At 40.9% G+C, this 22,500-nt stretch overlaps 1 protein-coding gene across 6 annotated transcripts in view; it reads left to right on the top strand.

The window, feature by feature from the left end:
* kn (EBF transcription factor knot) overlaps positions 1-22,500 on the top strand; it is an 83,000-nt gene that overhangs the window by 4,942 nt on the left and 55,558 nt on the right. For all 6 annotated transcript variants that reach the window (XM_035866287.2, XM_035866288.2, XM_035866283.2 and 3 more), the window contains exons 2-4: positions 4,480-4,633; positions 9,400-9,463; positions 14,750-14,805. In XM_035866287.2, coding sequence (XP_035722180.1) covers positions 4,480-4,633; positions 9,400-9,463; positions 14,750-14,805 — 274 coding nt within the window. The remainder of the gene's footprint in view (positions 1-4,479; positions 4,634-9,399; positions 9,464-14,749; positions 14,806-22,500) is intronic.

The following is a 22,500-nucleotide window of genomic DNA, read 5'->3' as shown; positions in this document are numbered from 1 at the left end:
CGCTTCGGCTAACTCGTAATAACTAACGCCCCGGCGGTCTGTGCATTAACTGCGGATTTATTGTAATTCTCCGCGATTGCTTTATCCACGAATTCGTATCCATAACCGCGGGCTTGTATTATCCGCGTATTTCGTCCATAATGCACGTTCGTGCAAATAGCATAGGTCGCATTTCGCGATTCCCAGAGACAACAATACATCGACTCCGTATCGATCAGTGCCTATGCGATTTCGAGCTATGATCATGTCTAATAAACAACTACATAAAACGATAATGTTAATTACTTATTTTTCTTTTATCTCGAATTTATTTAATCATATATATATATATATATATATATATATATATATATAATCATATATATATATGATCATATATATGTATGATCGATTTTTTTCTTTCTCGCTGTAATATCTTTTGCCTATTCTAATTTTTCTATTTGTTTTCCTACGTGTTTTTCTTTTTTTTTTCTTCTTTTTTTTTCCTTTTTTTTTTTTTTGCTTCCTTTCTCTTTTGAATGAGTTGGTCCTTTTTTGCGCGAAACGAAAATTCTTCCTTCGAAAAGCGAGTCTCGAGTTTTAACCCAAATACTATCCATGCGGCCGGTAAATGCTAGACATTTTAAAAGGTGATGGATGGCATCGCACCCCTGAGACTTAACCGAATAATAATTGTACGTTCAGGTGCAGGCGCGATAGAACTGCCAAGCTCGTTTCCACCCTTCCCTTCCTTTCCGATTGGTTATCCTTTGTTATGCCCTCCCATCGCATCTGCGTTTGTATATTGGCCTGTTGTGAAGCAACGACACGGTAACGCGTTATTTTCGTTATTCTTCCGATAGGAATGTTTCCATTAGATCGTGACATAGAAACCTGATTTTTTTTGTTTGTTTTTTTTTGTTTGTTTTTTTTTGTTTGTTTTTTTCTTTTTTTTTTCTTTTTTTTCTATATTACCTAACAAAGACAAGAACTCGAAAACCTAAAGATACCTAATTAATATAATTTCGTAAAGCAATGTTCTCTTCTATTGGAATTGTTTTACTCGTCATAATAAAATCAATCATTCCTTATTCTTCTAGTCGTTTGAAATTTCGAGAATTTAATGACAATGCGAAATCTCGTATCTCGTAGAGATATTACCACGCCGAATATTCACAACGCGTGGAGATCAAACGATGGTTGAGATAAGAAGATAAAAAAAAGAAAAAAAAAAAAAGAGAAAAAAAAAAGAAAAAAGAAGAAAAGAAAAGGAAAAAAAAAATAGAAAGAAAGAAATTACAGGAGGTACGTAAAAATGTGAACGTCCGTGATATGGATATAGAAACAACGAGACAACGCCGTTTTGTTGGGTACCAAAAGCATCGCAGGTGCATACTGTGAATGCAACGAGACGCCCGTTATCTGGCTGAGCCGGAAAATGGGAAACGCGCGATGCAAATTGTACGCGCGAATCGAGCCTGTAATTATCACCTTGGCGTCGATCGCCGCACAAAACGGGACAATGTACGCATGTAGTATCCACGTATACGCACGTGCTCTTTCTCTCTCTCTCTCTCTCTCTCTCTCTCTCTCTCTCTATCTCTCTCTATCTCACTTTCTCTCTCTCTCTCTCTCTCTCTCTCTTCTCCATGTACCGCAGCCACGCGCGTAAAGCATAACCGACCATAAACGTGGCCACGCAGAATGCCCGCTACACGAGGAACGAAATGACGCGAAAAATAGCCGCTTAATAGAGGAATATTGGCGGAAAGTGCTCTCCCGCCGCGTGATTATAATTATTTCGGCTCGGTAAATTGCCTCTTGACCGCACGAATTTTCGGTCGCACGCGCTGCATATACTACATTTGAATTTCCCGCTCTTCTGTTAAATCACTCCAAACGTTTCCATTCTTTCTTGTATTATCAATCGTTAATGATGAATTATCTTTTATCTCTCATCGTTTTCCTTATTCTACCTGACATAATACTTTTCGAATGATGATTTCTTTGCATTCGCAATTTCGTGATTTCATTCGGACAATTAAATATGATAAAAAATATATGACTTGTGTATATTTTTCTACGATTCTAAAGTTTTTCGAGCTGAAACATTCGTAATCGTAAAGTTTAGATTTTCATGGAAAAAGTCTAATGCGACGCAAGTAGATAATGTCTGTCGTGCAAAGGACTCATCATTCGCGTAGCAAAGTAGGGACGGACGGTCGTGCACGGCCACGTATATTTGTCTTACTGGCTTATCGATGTTGTGACTCGATGATCCTCAGAGTACGAAACTACCACGCGAATCTTCGTTATCTAACAATGAAAAACACGTGATAAGTGATAAATACGTTAAAAAAGGAAAAGAAAGAAGGAAAAAAAAAGTAGATTAAAAAAAAAAAAAAAGAAAATAAAAGAAAGAGAAAAAAGATAGAACACAAGTTATTACAATGTAATAATTCAAAAATGAAATTTATTCAATTCTTTTGTGTAAGAATTGAATAAGTGTGACGTGAACGATCAATTAATAGAAACGGACGAGGAAAATTCTTGAGAGATTTTATTTAAATGTAATTTTTTTTTTTTTCTTTTTTTCTTTTCTTTTTTTTTTTGTACAATTTAAAGCCAACACCTAACATCCCGATTGTGTCGATTTGACGTTGGCTATTATTTTGAAAGTTTTTCACGTGCATAAATAATTGAAACAAATTGATCCAGTTAAGAATCTATTCTTTTCTATGTTGAACGTATAGGAAGTTAAAGCGTGCACGTTAGGTGATAATGCAACTGTGTGGCAGAGGACGTGGCCACACGTTATATAGGAATTGGTGCATGGCGAACGGGGCAAAATAATCGGACGTCGAGAGTTATGGGGCGCGAACCGGCGGCCGGTTAATCAGCCACCGATAATTATCGACACGGGCAGTACATCACTCCCCTACCTAGCCCTCCCCACAGCCCTTGCCGTCCTACTACGTAACGTCGGTTGCAGCACAGTTCCACCCTTCTGCCACCCCTCACGAACCGTTCGCAAAACCCCTTGCAACTTTCCCGCCCCTACCTACCTACCTACCTACCTACCACCCTCTCACTCTCGTTCTCGCACTCTCGCGGCGCCGTGACAAACGCATCGCCGATACCATCATTTATTTCGCAAATGTGCTGCAAAACTGCCGCTATTCATTTTCGGTCCAGTCGATTCAGTTTTCCGCTCGGAGAGTCCGATGCGGTGCCGCGCGTACCGCCTCTCCCTGCCTCCTACCAACCCCCTCGATCGGTCTCTCGACGGTTTTATCGTTGAGCGATTTCTCCGCGGTGCATTTTGAACGTTGGATATCGCTTATCGCGTTACAAATCGAGGATCTTGCCCGATAGATAAGAACTTTAAGAGTCGGACCAACGTTAGATGAGATCTAACGTTTTTTCCTTTTTTCCTTTTTCCTTCCTTTTACAAACAATCCGACGCGTACAATGATTAAACTTCACATTCTCATTCGTAGTTTATTATTATATATCCACGTGTATTCACTTATATGTAATCACTTTATATATATATATATATATATATATATATATATATGTGTGTGTGTGTGTGTGTATATGTATGTATAAAGTGATTAAAAAAGAGAATGAAGAAAAAGTCATAGTGATTATAATTACTTACAAATAATTTAATCGTACTTGAAACGCGTTAAGAATTTCGCGATACGCGAATATCAAGTAAAGTAGCGCGCATGAAAGAGAAGAGAAGAAAAGGGAAGAGATGAGAAGGGAAGAGAAGAGAACGAAAGCGTATTAAATTCGAGAGCGAGCCGCTTGTTAGCAGAGGTTTAAATATGCAAGTGGTTGACTTAATTGCGAGAGTAGGTGCTATGCTACGATCGGGCTTCTCTTCGTTCTCATGAAAGAAATCGACCGAGCTCTCGGTTTTGTTTAGACACCGTTAAACGAGCCACGAAAAGGCTAAGAGACCTCCCAAGAATTTTATACGCGAGATATAATCGTCGGAAAATAATGTAAATTTCTAAAAAGGTTTCAACGTGTTTCTTATGATTTTTTAGAAAAAAAGAAAAAAAAAATGGAAAAAAGAAAAATTCTTATCCATTAGAGTTACGTGCTTTTTGAATTTCGATCAAACGATATCGAATTACGAATTTATTCAACGATCGTTCGAAAATGAAAGTCCAGTGTCTCGTGAATCGAAGGAACTCGAAAAGGGAACTCCTCCTGCCATTACTCAAAGATGGCATCGGAGTCCGGTGGTCTAATCTCGGCACATGAGACCTTAATGGGATTTTAAGGCGACGTGGCCACCTGCGTTCGTCGCAACCTTCAGCCTCGTTTGTCTTTCCTCTCGAACGTTTTCGCTATTTTTCTTATTGCCAAAGAAAGACATCGCAAATCGTGTATATCTAATCAATAGACCGATATTTATCAATTCGTTTATACAAGAGATGAATATTATAATCAATGACTATAATAATTATATTCGTGTTACAGGGTTGGCGTCGCAAAGGCGCATTTCGAGAAACAACCACCGAGCAATCTGAGAAAGAGTAATTTCTTTCATTTCGTCATAGCACTTTACGATCGACACGATCAGCCGATCGAGATCGAAAGAACGTCATTCATGGGATTCGTCGAGAAAGATCAGGTAAATTAATAGATATTTCCGATTAATTTTAAACATAACCACATTGACAACGTGTAAAGTTTCTCTTTTTCTCACGATCAGAATTAAAAAAAAAAAAAAAAAAAAAAAAAAAAGAAGAAAAAAAGAAAAACTAACGAACTTGTTCTTTATCAATAATACTAATTACCATTTACTCTTTCATAAAGTTGAATTGATTTTTCGTAATGTAAGCAACGTAATGCGTATGCTTTATAAGATATTACAAAGGACAAAAGAAATAGTGAGAAGGGAGAAAAGAAAGTAGTAAAGTTCGCGAACGAGAAAGTAGAGAATTCGTATGTCGATCGCCGGTGAGAAGGGGAGGGGAGGGGAGGGGAGGGGGGTGGTGGTGGTTTTCCCAAAGGACAAGCGGAAAAAGGAGACGAGGCCCTTTATGACATCGGGGAATATCGTGCGAGCGCACGCTTATCTCGATAATTGCCGTTTCCATTGGACGGGGGTATAAGGGGAAAGGGTGACGTCAAATATTAAACGGATCCTCATGTGTGTATACATATCGATAGTCCGTACGGCGGAAGCACACCTACCAGCTTTTCCAGCAATTAGTCGGACAGGCGAAAATCCATTGGCCGTTTGAGAAATGGCTGTGGAAGAACACGCTTCTCTACGCGTTCCTGTTCCTGGTCACGCGAAAGAGCACCGAACGACCGACGGAATAATAAAGAGTCGACGACGCCACCTACCCTTCCTCTGCCCTCCTCCCCTTTCCTCCCCACTCCCCCCGTCCACTACCTTTTTTTTTCTCCCTACGTATACCTTCCTTCCTTCGATCAAAGATTAGAAAAAGCGTCGCGCGAGACCGATAGGGCTCGGAGGATTATATGCGTTCGTTATTAAGCTTCGCTCGTGCATTAAATGTCCGCAATCTACAAATTACTTTGGAGCTTCTCGCCTGTTTCTATCTTCTTCTTCTTCTTCTTCTTCTTCTTCTTCTTCTTCTTCTTCCTCCTCTTCTTTTTTCCTCTCTATCTCTCTTCATCTCTCTCTCTCTTTCTCTCTCATTTGTTCGTTTTCAAGTGTTATCAAATTCGTCATGACTAATCGTAGAAGGAAATTCATCCTTTTAATATATTATACGTTTATATTTATGTTCGTTCAGATATAAAGTCGAACGAAATACTTGATAGTAATTTTGTTAATGGCAAAAGAACCGAGCTCGGTTTTCACGTTGCAAACGATCGTTCCTACTTCATTTCTTCGTAATAAATAGTTACTAGAAAACGTTGCTCGTTACTACTAGCCACGAGCACTCAGATTTAATGGTCTCCTCGCGAATCGCTTCTTTCCATTCTTTCCAACCCAGACATCCGGTCGACTCCGAGTATATATAAATAATGGCTATTTGATTGAAGACTGGTTTTCTTCTCGCGACTTATCGCCGAGATCTCGCGTTCCCGAAAGAATGCTCTCGTACACGATACGAACGATTGTCAAGCGCGGTCATCATTACAGCTCCACTTTCTGTTGGTCAATTAGTATAGCTGTTTAAGGAAAACTCAATCGATAGCGGCGTCGATTCCGTTGCGTAAGAGAAATCGTTACGCCGGAATATAACGGGCGGACAAACGACTTTTCGGATTTGCCAGTGAGTCTCGTTGAGCTTTTCCTCTCTTTTCGTCTGGGTAAAAATGGAGAAGACACGGTCTATGTACGCGGTTACCTACGTGACCATCGAACGAGAGAAAAAGAGAGAAATATATATATATATATATATATATATATATATTTATATATATATATACGTATGGATGTCGATACGTTTACGAGAACTCTCGTGTTTTTCTCCCTTTTCCAGTTTTTTTCTCTTCTCTTGCACGATCGCCACGCCTGTCACGTTTGTGTAAGCTATCGGCGAATGTTGATTCTCGGATATGTTTATCCGTCATTTATCATAGACACGGTAGGTGGCTCGAAAGAACGGGCATCGTTAACATTTTTACGAATAAACGTCAAGAGCTTGGGATACACGTGTACGTTTAAAATGATGTGTCGCAAGCGACGACGAGAAAGATATCAATCGTATATACGGTATCTAAAAGGGTATAGAGAAAAGGAAAGAGAAAAAGAAAAAGAAAAAAAAAAGAGAAAGAGAGAGAGAGAGAGAGAGAGAGAAAGAGAGAGAAAGAAAAATGAAAAGAAGAAAAAGGACAAATATTCGCATTCGTTCCCGCATTTGACGTGTTAATCTCTCTTGCTAACTTGTTTTCAAATGTTCTCCATCGTTACCTACCAATGTCTCCTTTTATCGATTTTCGAATTGTGTTTTGTTTTATTCGTAAAAAGAAAGACAAAAGAGAAGAATGAGAAGAAAGATGAGGAGGGGGGGGGGGGAGGGAAAAAGAAAGAAAAAAAAAATTCCGAAGAAAAATCGAAGAAAGATCGAAGTAATCAAGCATCGATATAAATTGTCTATACGTAATACCAAAGCTTGACCTCCGAAATTCTCACTTTGCCCTCCAGGTATATCGTCGAAACTCAGTGTCTTCTTCTCTTTCCTCTAAACTATACCTATTCTCTCTATCTCTATATCTCTTTACCTCTCTCTCTCTCTCTCTCTCTCTCTTTCTCTTTCTCTTTCTCTCTTTCTCTTCGTCTGCTTCTACGCCTCAGGGTAACGAGGTGCACCCCCTAATAAATCTATCCGCCATAAATCGTCGACTAATTCGACAGGACGGCGCGTGGAGAGTCGGCTTCGTCCGTATGGAAGATCGTTGATTTAAGAACATCGAAAATTTTTCGTCTCGTCGACCACGTCTTCGCGATTGTTCCCTCTGATCGATGAATCTTCGAAACTTCTCTTACGAATCTCTTCTCTCACATTTCGCGCTTAACTTTTTCTTTTATCTGAATACGTAACACTCGTGGGTTACCGTCTCTCTCTCTCTCTCTCTCTCTCTCTCTCTCTCTCTCTCTCTCATATACATAAACACATATACACACACACACACACATGTGTATAATTCACGCGGCATGAACGCTCGTATCGCGTGGCCTCTCTATTAATTAGGGTCGTGAACCGTGACCATACATCAACCCCTCGTGGCCCGGTACACCTTGTCCTCCCTGCTACCACCCTGTGTATCCTCCCCTCCGATGATAGAAACATTTACATATTTTCCAATGCTCGCGTTCAAATTTTTCATTAAACTCACGTTAGAAAAATCGTAACGTTAAATCGAGTTTGTTAATTAATACTCACGAAGGTGTATTGTTTTATTTTATTTTTTTTTTTTCTTATTTTTATTAAAGTCTCATTGAAATCGTTCGATTTCATGTTAGTTAACAAGCAATTGATTTAATTTCGTTCAGAATTCTAAAGTGATCTTACGATTAGAAGAGATCCGAAGAACGATCCTGGTGAAACGCGAGGATAACGGTGCGTTTCTCGTACACGTGCCGATTCCCGGAAACGGGCGGCCTAGGTAAATACAGTGGTTCTCGCGTCTCATTCCACCTCCGGTCAGCTTTTTCTTCGTGTTTAATTAAAAAGTAGTCGTCGAGGTATATTAGAGAGAGAGTCGATCGGATAAACCGTGCGTATATACCTGATTAACGTCGCTCGTTAAATGGCCAGCGAATTTCGAGATTAATGGTCACGACGTTGATCTGCGACGTGAAATGAACGTTAATACGTGCTCGATGTTTACAAGACAACAACAACGACAATAATAACAATAACAACAACAACAACAATAACAACAATAACAACAACAATAAAAGAAAAAGAAAAGAGAAAGATTATATAATTAGAATAATTATCTGTCGAGTCTTCAATTTGTTTCGAAATTCTTTCTACCTTTTTCTCGATCAGATCGAAAATTCTCGATTCCAATCATCGAATTAATTCGTCTACCTAGTATCGATTTTTATTTAACCGTGAAACAAATGTAAATGCATCATTGATATTTTTCGTGATAGAGAACGACGACGACAACGATGACGACGACGACGACGACGACGACGACGACGACGACGACGACGACGACGACGACGACGACGACTGATCGTCATTAATAAAATGGAGCTTTTAGGAGCACGATACTAACATCGAAGGTCGTCGTAATTACGTTAATTCGACGTAAAATCGATCTCAACACGGGTGGTGGTTGTTCTAGCTCTCGGCGTTTGTGTCCACGAGAAGTTGTGGTCGTTCCTCAAAAAGTCATGCACGTGCGCGTAGGCAAGAAGAAAGAGAGAGAGAGAGAGAGAGAGAGAGAGAGAGAGAGAGAGAGAGAGAGAGAGAGAGAGAGAGTGGGTGGATAGTAATAGTAGTAGTATAAGTAGTAATAGTGGTAGTTGTTGTTGTTGAAAATGCATTACCGCGCGCTCTCGTGGCATATGGCAGGGTGCACGCATGACTCGTCAACGAGGCAGCACGATAATTATGCATCGCACGCCACGCGATACGTAATGGCACGGCTCTTACCGGCGCATCAAGAAATTAATAATTAGCGTGAGGTGGTAGACGGCTAGCCGTCTATCGTCACGGCGTTCCTCGTGATAGTAACGTTACGTCACAGTGCACTTAATTAAAAAGAGACACGAGTGAGAAGGGTCCTTCTCGAATCGAAGGATCCACCCATTTGCCATCTTATCTTTTCAACTGTCTTCTTTCTAAATCTTTATCTCCCGAGCGCATACGTAATGTAATCACATTACCGTATATACTTTCATGACGTTGAACGCATATTTATTGTATCTACTGATACGTATTATTTCTGTTTCAGGAATCCGAGGGACAAAAGACGAACAATGGTATACAATACAGTTTGCATCTGCTTTATTCGAACGGTGAGTTTCTCCTTTCTGTTTCATCATCGTCAATTCTTCTTTCGTGAGATTCGAAATCGATTATAAATCTAATTTAATGGAACATAACCCATAGGCCTAATAAAATAACGATATGAGATAAAATCAACGGGACAATATCATTGTTCTCGTAAGATATAAATAGAAGAACGTAAAAAGTCAGTGATCTCGTGAAATGTCTCGAATCGATCGGCAAACCATCCGCAAGCGTTCTTGCTGAGTGACGAAAAGGAAAAGGGTGTTGAAGGAAGTAGGAGTAGTAGTAGTAGTAGTAGGAGGAGGAGGAGGAGGATGAAGAGGAGGATAAGGAGGAGGAGGATAAGGAGGAGGAGGAGAAAGAGAAGGGGAAGGGTGGTTTGGCTTGGTAGGAAACGAGTACGTAATAGCCCCATTCGAAGCGACGATGACGGGCCATCAACATTCCATGCGGACACCCGGTCTCTTAGGGCCGCTAAAAAGCTCAGGAACTTTGGTGGCTGCGGCCCGCAACAGAGACATATTTTACGTCACTGCCTCGGCCACCAGGGCAAAAAGGTTTCAGCTTCCGTTCTGAAGAAGCTGGATGCGTGTGTACAGCGAAGTGGTTCTGCGCGAAGCGTGTAGGGGCCGAAGGGACGACGAAGGGAAGGAAGAGAGACAGGTCGAAGGGAGTGACCGATGGAAAGAAAGAGAGCGGATGAAGAAGAAGAGAGCCGAACGATTTGGAGGTGGTCCTGCTGGAGAGCATCCGGACAAACAGTAAGACTGGCTAGTAGCAGACCCTTAAAAACGAGCTCGTATTATGAACATATTAAAAAGGGGTCTGTAAGGCGCTATCCACGGGACTCCGTCGAGAGAGTTTTTCACTCCATATACGCCATCTCAGATCTGCTCCAGCAGCCTCCAACAGTAGATATCCGTTGGGCAACCTCACCGGAGCCCACTTTATCCTTCCTTTCGTTTCTTTCTTTCTGGTTTCTTCTTCTTCTTTCTCTTGCTCTGTTTCTCTCTCTCTCTCTTTCTTTATCTCTCTCTCTCTCTCTTTCTTTATCTCTCTCTCTCTCTCTCTCTCTCTCTTTCTTTATCTCTCTCTCTCTCTCTCTCTCTCTTTCTTTTCTTCTTGCTCATCGGGCGTTCTTTCTTTTCTCCTCGTCCGTCTTTTCCTTGCCTCCATACCACGGTTCTTCTTGTCCCTCGACTTCGGGATCCGATCAATCAATGCGAGATTTTTGCGTTGGCAGGCCTGACTGAGGGGCCGCCCTGCCATCTATGGGCACTAAAACGTGTTGCCAACATCGCGAACAAGAAACAACTAACTGTTGCAAAAGTAAGGAATATCAACGAATCTCGCCCCTTAAAGATCTCGCGATCCGTTCTCCACCTCCACCTTCTTTCTTTTTACTACTTCCTTTTTTCTTTCCCTTTCTCTCTCTCTCTCTCTCTCTCTCTCTCTCTTTTTCATCAAATATGACGGTCTCTTTCTGTGAGATTTTGAAAAAGATCGCGAACGGAGTCGGCAATCAGAGAGAACTGTGTTATTGAACTGGATTGGCAACTTTCGTATTGTCATTGGAAAGTAATTGGAAAAGAATGCTGAAGAAAAATGTCGATTGTGAAAATTTTATATCTTTAGACAAATCAATGGTGAACGATACCTTTTATAATCGAATCTTGTTGATATGAACCCATGCATGTGATTTATAGGACAAGCCATACGTATACACGTATGAGAGAGAGAAAGAGAGAGAGAGAGAGAGAGAGAGAGAGAGAGAGATCGGGCCCGTTTGTAATCCAACATTCGGCTTTATAAAAGTTTCATGCACGAAATGCGCTCGGCGTACTCGCATGTTTCTCTTCTCCTCTCTTTGTAAGAGTAGAGGAAGAAGGACGAAGAGGAGGAGGAGGAGGAGGAGGAGGAGGAGGAAGAGGGGGAGGACAAATTGGCTTGGATCTTCGCGACTGCCGACGATGAACGTTCGTCAGAAGTCACCAGAAGGCACCAGAAGGTGTCTGCGTGTCATCACCAATTTTCTCTGTCTCTCTTTCTATATCGCCCGGTCGGTCACTCTTCTCATATACCAATAAATCTATAATTAAATATTAAATAAGGAGCGCAGGCTGCCGTCACTCGCTGACGGCAGAGCCTCTCCATATCGGGTCCTTGCCCTTTTTGTCATCTCGATTCCCTCCTTCTTTCCACTCTCCTACCATGCACCGTTCTTCTTCGTTCTGTTCGATTTAAGAGCGGGAGAGAAAGAAAGAGAGAGAGAGAGAGAGAAAGAGAGAGAGAGGGAGAGAGAGAGAGAGAGAAATAAAAACGGAAAGAGAGAAACAAGGATAGCTTTCGTCGGCGAGACACGGAGGAACGATCGGAACGAGATATCCAGAATGAGAGAGAGAGAGAGAGAGAGAGAGAGAGAGAGAGAGAGAGAGGAGAGGAAAGAGAAAAGAAGACGGCTTGTCTCGTTCTCCTCTGAACGTACTAAGGAATATGAACTCGAGTAATAAGACAACGAAGGACGATTAAGGATAGAGGATCGATCGGTAGGATATAGAATCGCACGAATCGTAGGACTTTTTTTTTTTTCTTTTTTTTTTTTATATTCCTTCCAGGAGAGACAGAAAAGAAAAAAAAAAAAAGAAAAAAGGAAATAGTTTCTTTTTCGATTCTTACCTCCCTCGAACTTGGTCGCCTAGTTATGCTAATGCATCCTGACGAAGACTTATCTGCCTCTGAGACAGCACAGCGGGATACGACACTCGATTCCTCTTCTTATCCAACTTCTTCGTCATGTTACTTCGCTTTCAATGTTAGACTGTAACGCTCAACGAACACGATCGCGATTTGCTCTACGGAATGCTCGCAATGCCGAGCGTTTACTATCAAAGAGAACTCGTTAATTATAATTCAATGATATATTTATGTCGTTCGATGGTTTTGCACTGTGAATCAAACATTCGTAGAATTTCGTACAATCTTTTGATCCAATTCGTTCTCCATTTCGGATCAAAATACGTAGGAATTTAAAAAAAAAAAAAAAAAAAAAAGAAAAAAAAATAGTACGTCAAAAGTGTCCGTTTCGTTTTATCAGAAGGAAAAAAAGAAAAAAATAAGAAATAAATAAATAAATAAATAAATAAATAAAGAAGAAGCAAATCGTGAGTACGTATAAGAAATCAAAATGAGATGACCAAGTTAATTATGTAATATAAAAAATAATTTTCAAGGGCGATTAAAATGAGACACTTATTACGGGACGTGTAACACCAAACGATTACACGATCTAAGAGATTATCCCTCTTAGAGAACTTTTTCTTCTTATACATTATCATGAATTATGAACGATAGCAAGTGCAAACGATCGATCGGTTTTAGTTTCCTTTCGGCATTGGTAAATCCTTAGACGAGGGCGTAGGTACGTATCTACGCGCGTAAACCGGAGTATAGATACGAAGGTAACTTCCGGTAAAGCCGCGACGCTTTCTCGAGGTAATTTGTGAGCTAGTTTCGAGCGGAGTATCGTAATCCGTAGTAACGTTATGCGGCGCGGACTCTCTAGTCCGTATCTCCCGGCGGGTCCTAGGAGTCTTATGTTGGGATTACTCGGCTTACCGGACACGCGAGGCCGGAAGCCACGCAGGGTGTCTGTCCGAAATACTCCCTGGGATTATTCCCTTCGTAGAGAAGGAGAAGGAGAAGAAGAAGAAGAAGGAGAGAGAGAGAGAGAGAGAGAGAGAAAGAGAGAAAGAGAGAGGAAGAGTTTCTTGAAGTCTCAAGAAAGGCCTTCGACTCGATATGTAATGTTTTTAACGATTACGAACTTCTTCGAGTATCTTCAACTTCGAGAAAAAAAAGAGATGAAAAAGAAAAGAAAAAAAAAGACAGAGAGAGAGAGAGAGAAAGAGAGAGAAAAGGAAAAAGATCGATATATAGAGGAAAAAATTTCTCTCATCGATTTAAAATGACCAACGTCGGTAAACGTCCTAGTCGTACGAGAATCCCGCTAGCCGTGGCATCGTTTTGCCGTTTCAGGTACATCTTGATGGCATCGATACATCTAGTAAAACATTATATACTTTCTGTGCTGCCCGTTGTCATCTTCGAGCGTGACATAATAACGAGAATCGATTTTAACCTTCTCGATAATAATTATATCGTGGAATGACTGATAGAATATTGGAAGAAATATGAACGGAGAATTATACGGAGGGGGAAAAGATAAGAGAGAAAGAGAGAGGGAGAGAAAAAGCGAGAGAAAGAGAGAGAATAAATAAGAAATCGTATTTAAAAGATGGATGTTCGAAAAAAGAAAAATTGTATTCGATAGTGTAACGATTTAACAAGGATTTTACATAAGGATTAAGCAAGAATAAAAGAAGAGTAGTCGAACGAAGCGGCCTTTTCTCTCGTTAGAGAGAAAGGGGAATACAACGAAATTCTGAGAAGTTCGACCGCAAAGGGAAACGCAACTTTAAACGAATTAACGCTTTACACGTGCACGAATTTTTCCCTCCTTTGCTATGGCCGCATGCATGACGATCGGAGTCCTTTTCTCTGTCCTTCGTCTTCTACGCATCGCCGTTGAGTTCGTACTTTTGAAGGCTCGAAGTCGCGGGGCAGGGTCGCGTGCAAAAAAGTACAGGGAGATTGTGCATACTGCGTGGTCCCATGGGGCGGCGACCGATTCCTCCTCCGTTCTCGTCGTCGTCGTCGTCGTCGTCGTCGTCCTCCTCCCCCTCCTCCTTCTCCTCTCCCTCCTCTTTCTACCTCCTTCTCCTCCTCCTCCTCTTTCTTCTTTTCCTTCTTCTCCTCCCCATCTTCTCCTCCTCCTCCTCCTCCTCCTCCTCCTCTTCTTCTTCTTCTTCTTTTTCTTCTTCTTCTTCTTCTTCTTCCTCCTCCTCCTCCTCCTCGTCGTCGTTGTCGTCGTCGGCCTTAAATGCTCCTTAATATGCACTTTTTTCCCGGCACGCGCGGAAGGCCCTTTCGGCGGCGCCAAACTTGTCAGAATTTGAACACGTTTCCGTATTCGTCGCATTCGCCGCGTCGCATTCGACGCAAATTCCTGCACGCGGCCGATCTTAAGGTAATGGGGCCCTTCTTGCACATTCTCCAACTACGAAAAAAGGTTGACTTGCAAACCCGCGCTGGAATAAGCAATCGAGATACCCGAGCCTTTCGTTATTCATATACCCCGAACCCGACGACGATCTTGAAATTCTTCAATACGCAGAAAATAGAACTTATATATCTCTATATCTTTTGTTTGTTCTTTTTTTGTATTGTTTCAGGAGTGAGGCAGGTGCAAAACATCTTCGTCAGGCTTATCGACTCTGCGACGAAACAGGTGAGCTTACGTGCATATATACATGAAAATTCTTATCACAAAAGTATTTTAACAATTTTTATTATACATAATGTCACGTATATCGATTGATTAACATTAATCTATATATATATATATATATATATATATATATTTGCGAAATATAATTTTACTTTCAAAACAATGAATTTGATCTGAAACCTTTGAAATGATTCCCTTAAATCACGTCTAAAGTAAATTCCTTTGTAAAGCGTTGTCATAACTAAATATTTATTCATATATAAATATTGATAGTACGAGATTTGTAAGCGCGTAATAGGTAAAGGACGAAGAATGTTTATATTTATATATATACGTACAAAGTCATTACGTTCATATAAATATCGAACGTAAACGTATCGTCGTAACAAGTCTCGGAACGAATAAGAACGAAGAAAATCGTGAAAAAAGAAAGAGAGAGGGGGAAGAGTAGGTACAAAGCAAAAGGATAGTTGAGTTTGTTCGAGGACGTTTCAAGAGCTCGTCGCGTTTCGTTAGTCAAACGCGCCGGCGTGCGGTGCTCGAAGGGCGAGAAAACTTTCGGTTAGAAATCGTCGGGTGCCGTTATCATCTCAGCTACAAGCACTTAATTTTCCGGGGGGTTGCCTTCGCCACCCTTCAAGAAAGGAGGTAGGTACCCAGGCAGCAGCCAACAGCCACTGTCCCATCCCGTTATCTGCGCCACGTGGCCGAACCCTGCGCGCACGAGCCACGAACCACGTGTTGTGAGTAAGAGAAAGAGAGAGAAAATGTGTGTGTGTGTATGTGTGTGTGTGTGTATAAGAGAGAGAGAGAGAGAGAGAGAGAGAGAGAAAGATCGTTCTCCACTCTACTCTATTCTACTGTACGCAGGGCCGTACCTAGAATCCCTACATCGTAGATAGCATCAGAGGCATCACGAGCGAACGCAAATACGCGTACGGATTTTCTATCGGAGGCGAGAAGGGTTCCTTTGTCCTCTTTTTCTTTCTCTTCGACCCTAAGCTTCGTTCCTAGATTAGAATTTGATACTTTGTGTATGTATATTCTCAACGTAGTTGTTCTGTAATATGACGGATAACAACGATGAATTGTTCCTCTATTTACTAGTTTCCACGTTATATTTTGTTTTCTATCTCAGATTGAGATAGAAAAAGGAGTGAGAGAGAGAGAGAGAGAGAGAGAGAGAGAGAGAAGATTTTTGAGCTTGCGAATAATTTTATTTCGTGCGGTGTGATACTGCCTAAGTGCCCACAGACGAGAGTTCATCGTTTTAGTAGATTAAATCATTTCGGGGTCGGTCGGTTACGAAGGTAAGAAGAGCAAGAAGGAGTCAGCAGAGGACGAAAGAGGAGTAATAGAAGGAGGAGGAGGAGGAGAAGAAGGAGGAGGAAGAGAAGAATGGGGTCGGGGGAACCATAGCCGATGTTAGTTTTAGCTGATTAAATTACTAAGCCACGGTGGCCTTGCGCCGGCAGAGACCGAGTCCTCGATTCGCGATCCATTCCTTTTATTAATCGGATCCGAGCGGTCCCGGACTTGGTATCAGCCATAGAAAACGAGAAAACGGAAGAGAGAAATAGAGATAGAAAGAGAGAGAAAGAGAGAGATAGAGAGAGAGAGAAAGAGAGAGAGAGAGAGAGAGAGAGAGATGAAGAAAGAAAGAATAAAATATAGAGATAGTTAGGTACATATCGACACGGTCGATTCGTTCTCGAAGGACAGACATCGCGCTAATTATTAAATAGATTACTTTTACCGTAGAAAAGAAGTTTAAATAATAAGATAGATAAATTATTCGTGGGACTCTTTTCGGTTCTACGGTGCGATCGAATTATCGATATTTCGAGAAAGAAAGAAGATCGTTTGAGATGGAAGAGGCCGGTCCAATCTTGAAGAAGAGAAGGAGAAGAAGAAGAAGAAGAAGAAGAAGAAGAAATAGGGGAGGAGGAGGGGGCCGAGGGAGGGAAGAGAAACATGCTCGTTGAAGAAAAAGAAATCAAGAAAGAAAAAGAGTAGGAAAGGTAGAAATGGTAGAAATCGAAAACGAGAAAGGTGCAATTTATACATCAAAGCCTCGATTGAAACGCGCGTCTACGGTCGTTGCGTCAAAGCAAGAGGAAGACATGTATGCGCGAAGATCGATACGTAAACGTGTAAGTGAAAGAGTAGATGGATGTATACCCGTGGCATTTGTCGAGGGTCCATGGCGCAACAACCCGCTCGAAGTGTTTGGCAAATTCAGATCAACTGTATATTTTTATTATTCCACGCTTTGCTATCTCACTACTCGCATGGTTTCTCTCTGTTTCTTCCTTTTATCATCCTTTTTCTTTTCTCCCTTTTTTTTTATCCCTACCTCCTTCCCTCCCCCCACCCACCCCACCCCATCCCTCCCTTCCTCCCGTCCACTTCTTTTTCGTTTATCGAGCATTACAATGGTAAAATCTACACGCTCTACTTGACTTAATAACGGATTAAAAAACAACATTGAGACGAGATAAATCTCGTGGATCATCAAGTTTTCAAAATGTTTGTTAATGGTACTCAAATAGAAAGTCGTAAAATAGAAACGAACGCCTGTCAATGATGGTGCGACAAACGTTATTTTGTTTGTTAATCGTTCGGGTTATTTTTTTTTTTTTTTGTATTTCTCAAAAAAAGAAAAAAGAAAGAAAAAAAAAAAAAAGAAAAAAAGAAGAAAAAAGAAAGAAAAGAGGAAAAAGAACGTTAACCCATTCGACTTGAGAAAATTTGCGTCTCGCAAATCACGTTTAAAAGGAACTAAAGAGAAAGAGAGAGAGAGGGAGAGAGGGAGAGAGAAAGAGAGAGTTTCTTCTGCTCGAAGAAATCAAGTTTGCTCGGTTATAAATCCGCAATAATTGACTCTCGTTAAAGTTTCGATTCAACTTGTGAATATCTTTGTGTTTTCCCTTTTAGAAAGACCTTTCATGATTTTTCCACTTTCCTCATTCCCGTTGAAATTTCGCAAAAAATACGAGCCGTTCTCGCGGCGAAAGACGAGCTTCATGTCGGCCAAATAACGCTAACAACGTATGCTTTTAAGCATTCGTGAACGGGCATACTTCCGGGTACTCGAGGGTTAGAGTGAGAGGGAGAAGATAGACAGAGACAGACAGACAGAGCGAGAGAGAGAGAGAGAGAGAGAGAGAGAGAGAGAGAGAGAGAGAAAGAGAAGGGGAGAAAGATGGAGAGAAAGAGAAAGAGAATGAAGCGAATGCGCTTTTTTCGCGGGATTAAAAATGCTAAATGGTAATTAGTTCCGGAGATAAAAAAGCATTTACAGGACGCGGCTACGGTAGAAGCAGAGAACCGTACGCGTAGCCGTTACTTTAAATGAATGAACAACAGGAAATTGTAGCTAACCCCTTTAAGCTCCAACTTCCAGCGTAGTTGCTACATGAGCGAGTGCATCGCTTTTCTCTCTCTCTCTCTCTGTCTCTCTCCTATTTTTTCTCTTCTCTTCTCTTTTTTCTTCTTTCTTCCCTTTTTCTCTCTCTCTCTCTCTCTCTCTCTCTCTTCTTTTTTCTACTTAATGCAACAACGGCTTGGATACGCGGAGATTGGCGAAAATCGATTACGATGATTCCCTAGAAAAATCCAATAACCCGAGTAGTCTTATTTCGACTTTCGAAGAGGAGTAAGAAGAAGGAACGTGATAGAAAACACGAACGATAGATCAGAGGATTTATAATATTTCTATGATCTATGATATTAGATCGATGTTACGTTGACGTAGATTTTGAGTATCGATAAATCTATAGTACCATATGATATCGAATCGGAGTAGCAAGAGTGGCCATAGACTAATACTGAAATATGAGTATTTAAGCGTAGATTAAGGAAATAATAAGTTCGAGATAAGTTAATCCCGGTTAGATAAGGAAATAAAGAAAAGAGGAATGGAAGAGTAGAGTGGAGACTCCCGTCCATCGTACGAAGGGTGAAGAGAAAGGCGAGGGTGCGAGGGTAATATTGTATGCATGTTGTTCGTCGGCGTGTATAGGGGGACTCGGGGCTAAGGGGGTCGCGTTCGTATGCTACGTCGATAGAGAAAGGGATTCCCAGGGGACTTTTGGAATCGATTCGGGATGGAAATCATTACGGCAGATTTGAATGACTATCTTCGAATTTATCTGCACGCTTCTACGTTGCTCTTCTTCTTGCTCCTCTTTTCTCTCTCTCTCTCTCTCTCTCTCTCTCTCTCTCTCTCTCTCTATCTCAATCTCTCTCTTTCTCTCTGTCTCGTTTTATTTTACTCTTCTTCTTCTTCTTCTTCTTCTTCTTCTTCTTCTTCGCCATCTCGTATTCGTCGTTTCGCATTCGAGAACTCCGTCAAAACGACATTTACGATTTTATTGCAAGAGAATCGGTTTCTTTCTTTCATTCCTCGTAAGACGTCGTTTCGCTTAAAGTTACTATACAAGAAGTAAATCCAGTTTATATTTATCCAACAACATCTTGGTTAATCTTTCATTAACTCTTGTTTGTTTCGTATACGCGACATTTTGTATTGGCGATATGAACTTTCGAAATCGACGATAGGATTATAATTATCGATTATGAACTCGCTTCTATCGTTTGATATTTAAATTGACCTTTTGAGAATTCGTCTACCAAGAACACGTTGCGTTTGTAATGACTCGAGAACATTGACCTTTAGTTGTGGATTGTTTGTGTATACACACACACACACACACACATATATATATATATATATATTTTTTATCGATTTTATTATAAAGATATCGAATGTGAGTTCCAAAGGGAGATAGAATCGAGTATAGTACAACGATAATTATACTTTATATTAGATGTGATCTTAGATGCACTTATTGCTATAATAATCATCATCAGTTTAGATACGTGAGAATTATTTTATTATGTTCTATAAGAATTTCAAACAGATACGTAAAATATAATAAAAGTGCTCGAGAATTTGTTCGAGCACGATCGCTATTAGTCCTCAGCAAGTAATTCCCACGGGAATTAAATGGAAAGAGGGAGGACCCAGTCAGCGATGGGACCGGGAGAGTCTCGACGGAAGAAAGGCCCCCGTGGGGCCAACGCTGACTGGTCGCACCCCCAGGACGTGTCCTCTGCGTCGTCGACAACGACGACGCAGAGGACGAGGACGACGACGTAGCCTACGACCTCTTCCTCTTTCGCTTACTTTACCCCTCGAGACACTCGCAAACATAACCGCTGTGCCGTGGTATTCTACACTAAAGAGAAAGAGAGAGAGAGAGAGAGAGAGAGAGAGAGAGAGAGAGAGAGAGAGAGAGAGAGAGAGAGAGAGATAGTAAGTTTTCTTTCCTTCCGGGACCAACAACTGAGAAACTCTCTTTTGGGACCCATTCGTCGACAGTTAGCGTTACTATTCCGATAAAAAAAAAAAAAAAAAGAAAAGAAGTCGATAATTCTGAACGTCTCAGTATGTTGCTACATGAAAAAGATACAAGAGATAAACGATTTTTGAAGAGGTAAGGTAACGCGGTAAGTTAATTCGAATGGTTTCGTGACTTTGCGATGATCGATCTCTCGATAAATATCTATATCCTGTATATACCCGGAGGAGAGAATAAATACTTTTCCAGCGAGAGTAAAAGAGAGAAGAGAAAAAGAGAATGAGTATGCACGTGTGTGTGTGTGTGAGAGAGAGAGAGAGAGAGAGAGAGAGATAACTAGCAAGCGAGTAAAAGTAATTGCTCGAAATTGTTGGCAAGTACGCGCTAGGAAGGGCAGAGTATACTAAATAAAACAGTTATAGCGGCTCGGTAATAGGTGCTAAGCAAATAATATCGCATGTCACTTGCGTGAGGTTCGCGTGCGCTCGCGCGCGCGCGCCCGCTCACGCTCACGCTCCCACAAACTCACACGACCTAACATAACGAATAATAATGTTACGTGTTTAACCGACGATTATTTGACGCGTTGTTGCGTTACTGCTACGTACATGTGCGTACGAGATAAACAGAGAGAGAAAGAGAAAGAGAGAGTGTGAAAGAGAGAGAGAGAGAGAGAGAGAGAGAGAGAGGGCTATATAAAAAGACGGATGATCATCGTGCCATGCAATTTGCTTCAATTTCTTCGAGAAAATGGTGATAAAGGAGGGGAAAAAGAAGAAGAAGGCGAAGATGAAAGAAAAAAAAAATAGAAAGAAAAAAAGGAATAGAGAAAGGGAGGGAGGTTGGGTGGGGTGGGGGTTAGAAACAAGAACGTTTTGTCGAGCCTCATGCAAACTCATGTAAGTGCGTCGATGTTAAGTCGAGATAAAATACCTAGATAAAATATCGCGGAAGCGTTTAAGGAAGAAAAAGAGAAAAGAACAAAAACAAAAAAACAAAAAAAGAGAGAGGAGAAAAATTAAGAATTAAAAATTAAAAAAAAAAAAAAAGAGAAAAGAAAAAAAAAATACGGAATGACAAACAAAAATGATCTGAATCCATAATCTCGCGTAAAAGGAAAAGAAAGGCAACTAAGGAAAATAGAATAACCCCTATGAGAAACCTAGATGAATCGAACAGTCGAAACGTAGGACGTGGAAGCGCGGACTCTTATCTCCTAACAGGGGTTAATACGTATAAGGCGAACACTTATGTTAATTATTCGAAGTACAAATAAGTTCGCATGTCGCTCGGCTATTAAAACTCGTTACGAGCGACGGACACGTGAAACTCTCTCGCGTCTACTAACGATAGGATATTTTCATTCTTCCTTTTTTCCATCTTCGTATACCCCCTTTCTTAACTTTACCCTCTCTCCCTTCTCTTCACCCTATCTCTATCTCTCTATCTCTCTATCTCTCTCTCTCTTTCTCTTTCTCTTTCGTATTTACTCTTATTCCTCTATTTCCCGCACGAGCTTCCCTACTTTTGGTAAAGTGGTATCACCCTCTCCTCGATTTGGGTAACGGGTATATGCTATCAGGGGCACGAGTTTGCGTTGCAATTCGGTTATTTTGTTCGTATAAATATTTGATGCTGTTTTCAAAGTCGCACCTAGTTGCGCGGGAACCGAGGATAAGCATGTTTGACGTATTTATTAACTACTGTATCTCTCTCTTTCTCTCTCTCTCTCTCTCCCCCCTCTCTCTCTCTCTATTTATCTCTATCTATTTATCAATTTTTCTATTTATCTTCTTTAATACTCTATCCTCTTTTACTTAATTGCAAAGTTCACAGATGCTCGATATATGTTCGATTGTTCCTTCAATTAGATGTCTTTCTCGAGAAAAAGAAGAAAAAAAATAAAGAAAAAAAAAAATAAATAAATAAAAAGAAAAGAAGAAGAAGAAAATGGAAAGGGACGAGGGGAAAAAAAGGGGGCGGAAAATTCGAATCAGTTATTCAACGTTTTCAGATCTCTCTTTCTCTCTTTCTCTCTCTCAGTGAGATCAAAGGAGGAAAGCTATCCGTTCGCGCTTTATTATTCGTTGGTTAATCCGTACTAGGCACCCTCCTTCGTGAGTGCATGAATACAGGCAACAACGTGTTGTCATTAAATAAAAATCAATCAGGAGGTAGTGAAGGAGGCTTAACGGATTTGCTTGTTCCGCCCACAGCTTAGTCGTCCTACTCGGGATGCATTGGTTAGTCCCTTTTCGATCGTGTAAAATCGACGCGCTAGTGTCTTCTCAATGGGTCGTCGTTGGTCCTTGAGTTTTACGGAAAATCT

The sequence above is a fragment of the Vespa mandarinia genome, chromosome 5, assembly GCF_050613455.1.
Source record: "Vespa mandarinia isolate Hongniang chromosome 5, ASM5061345v1, whole genome shotgun sequence".
NCBI lineage: Eukaryota > Metazoa > Arthropoda > Insecta > Hymenoptera > Vespidae > Vespa > Vespa mandarinia.
This window is presented reverse-complemented; position numbering and strand designations above follow the sequence as displayed.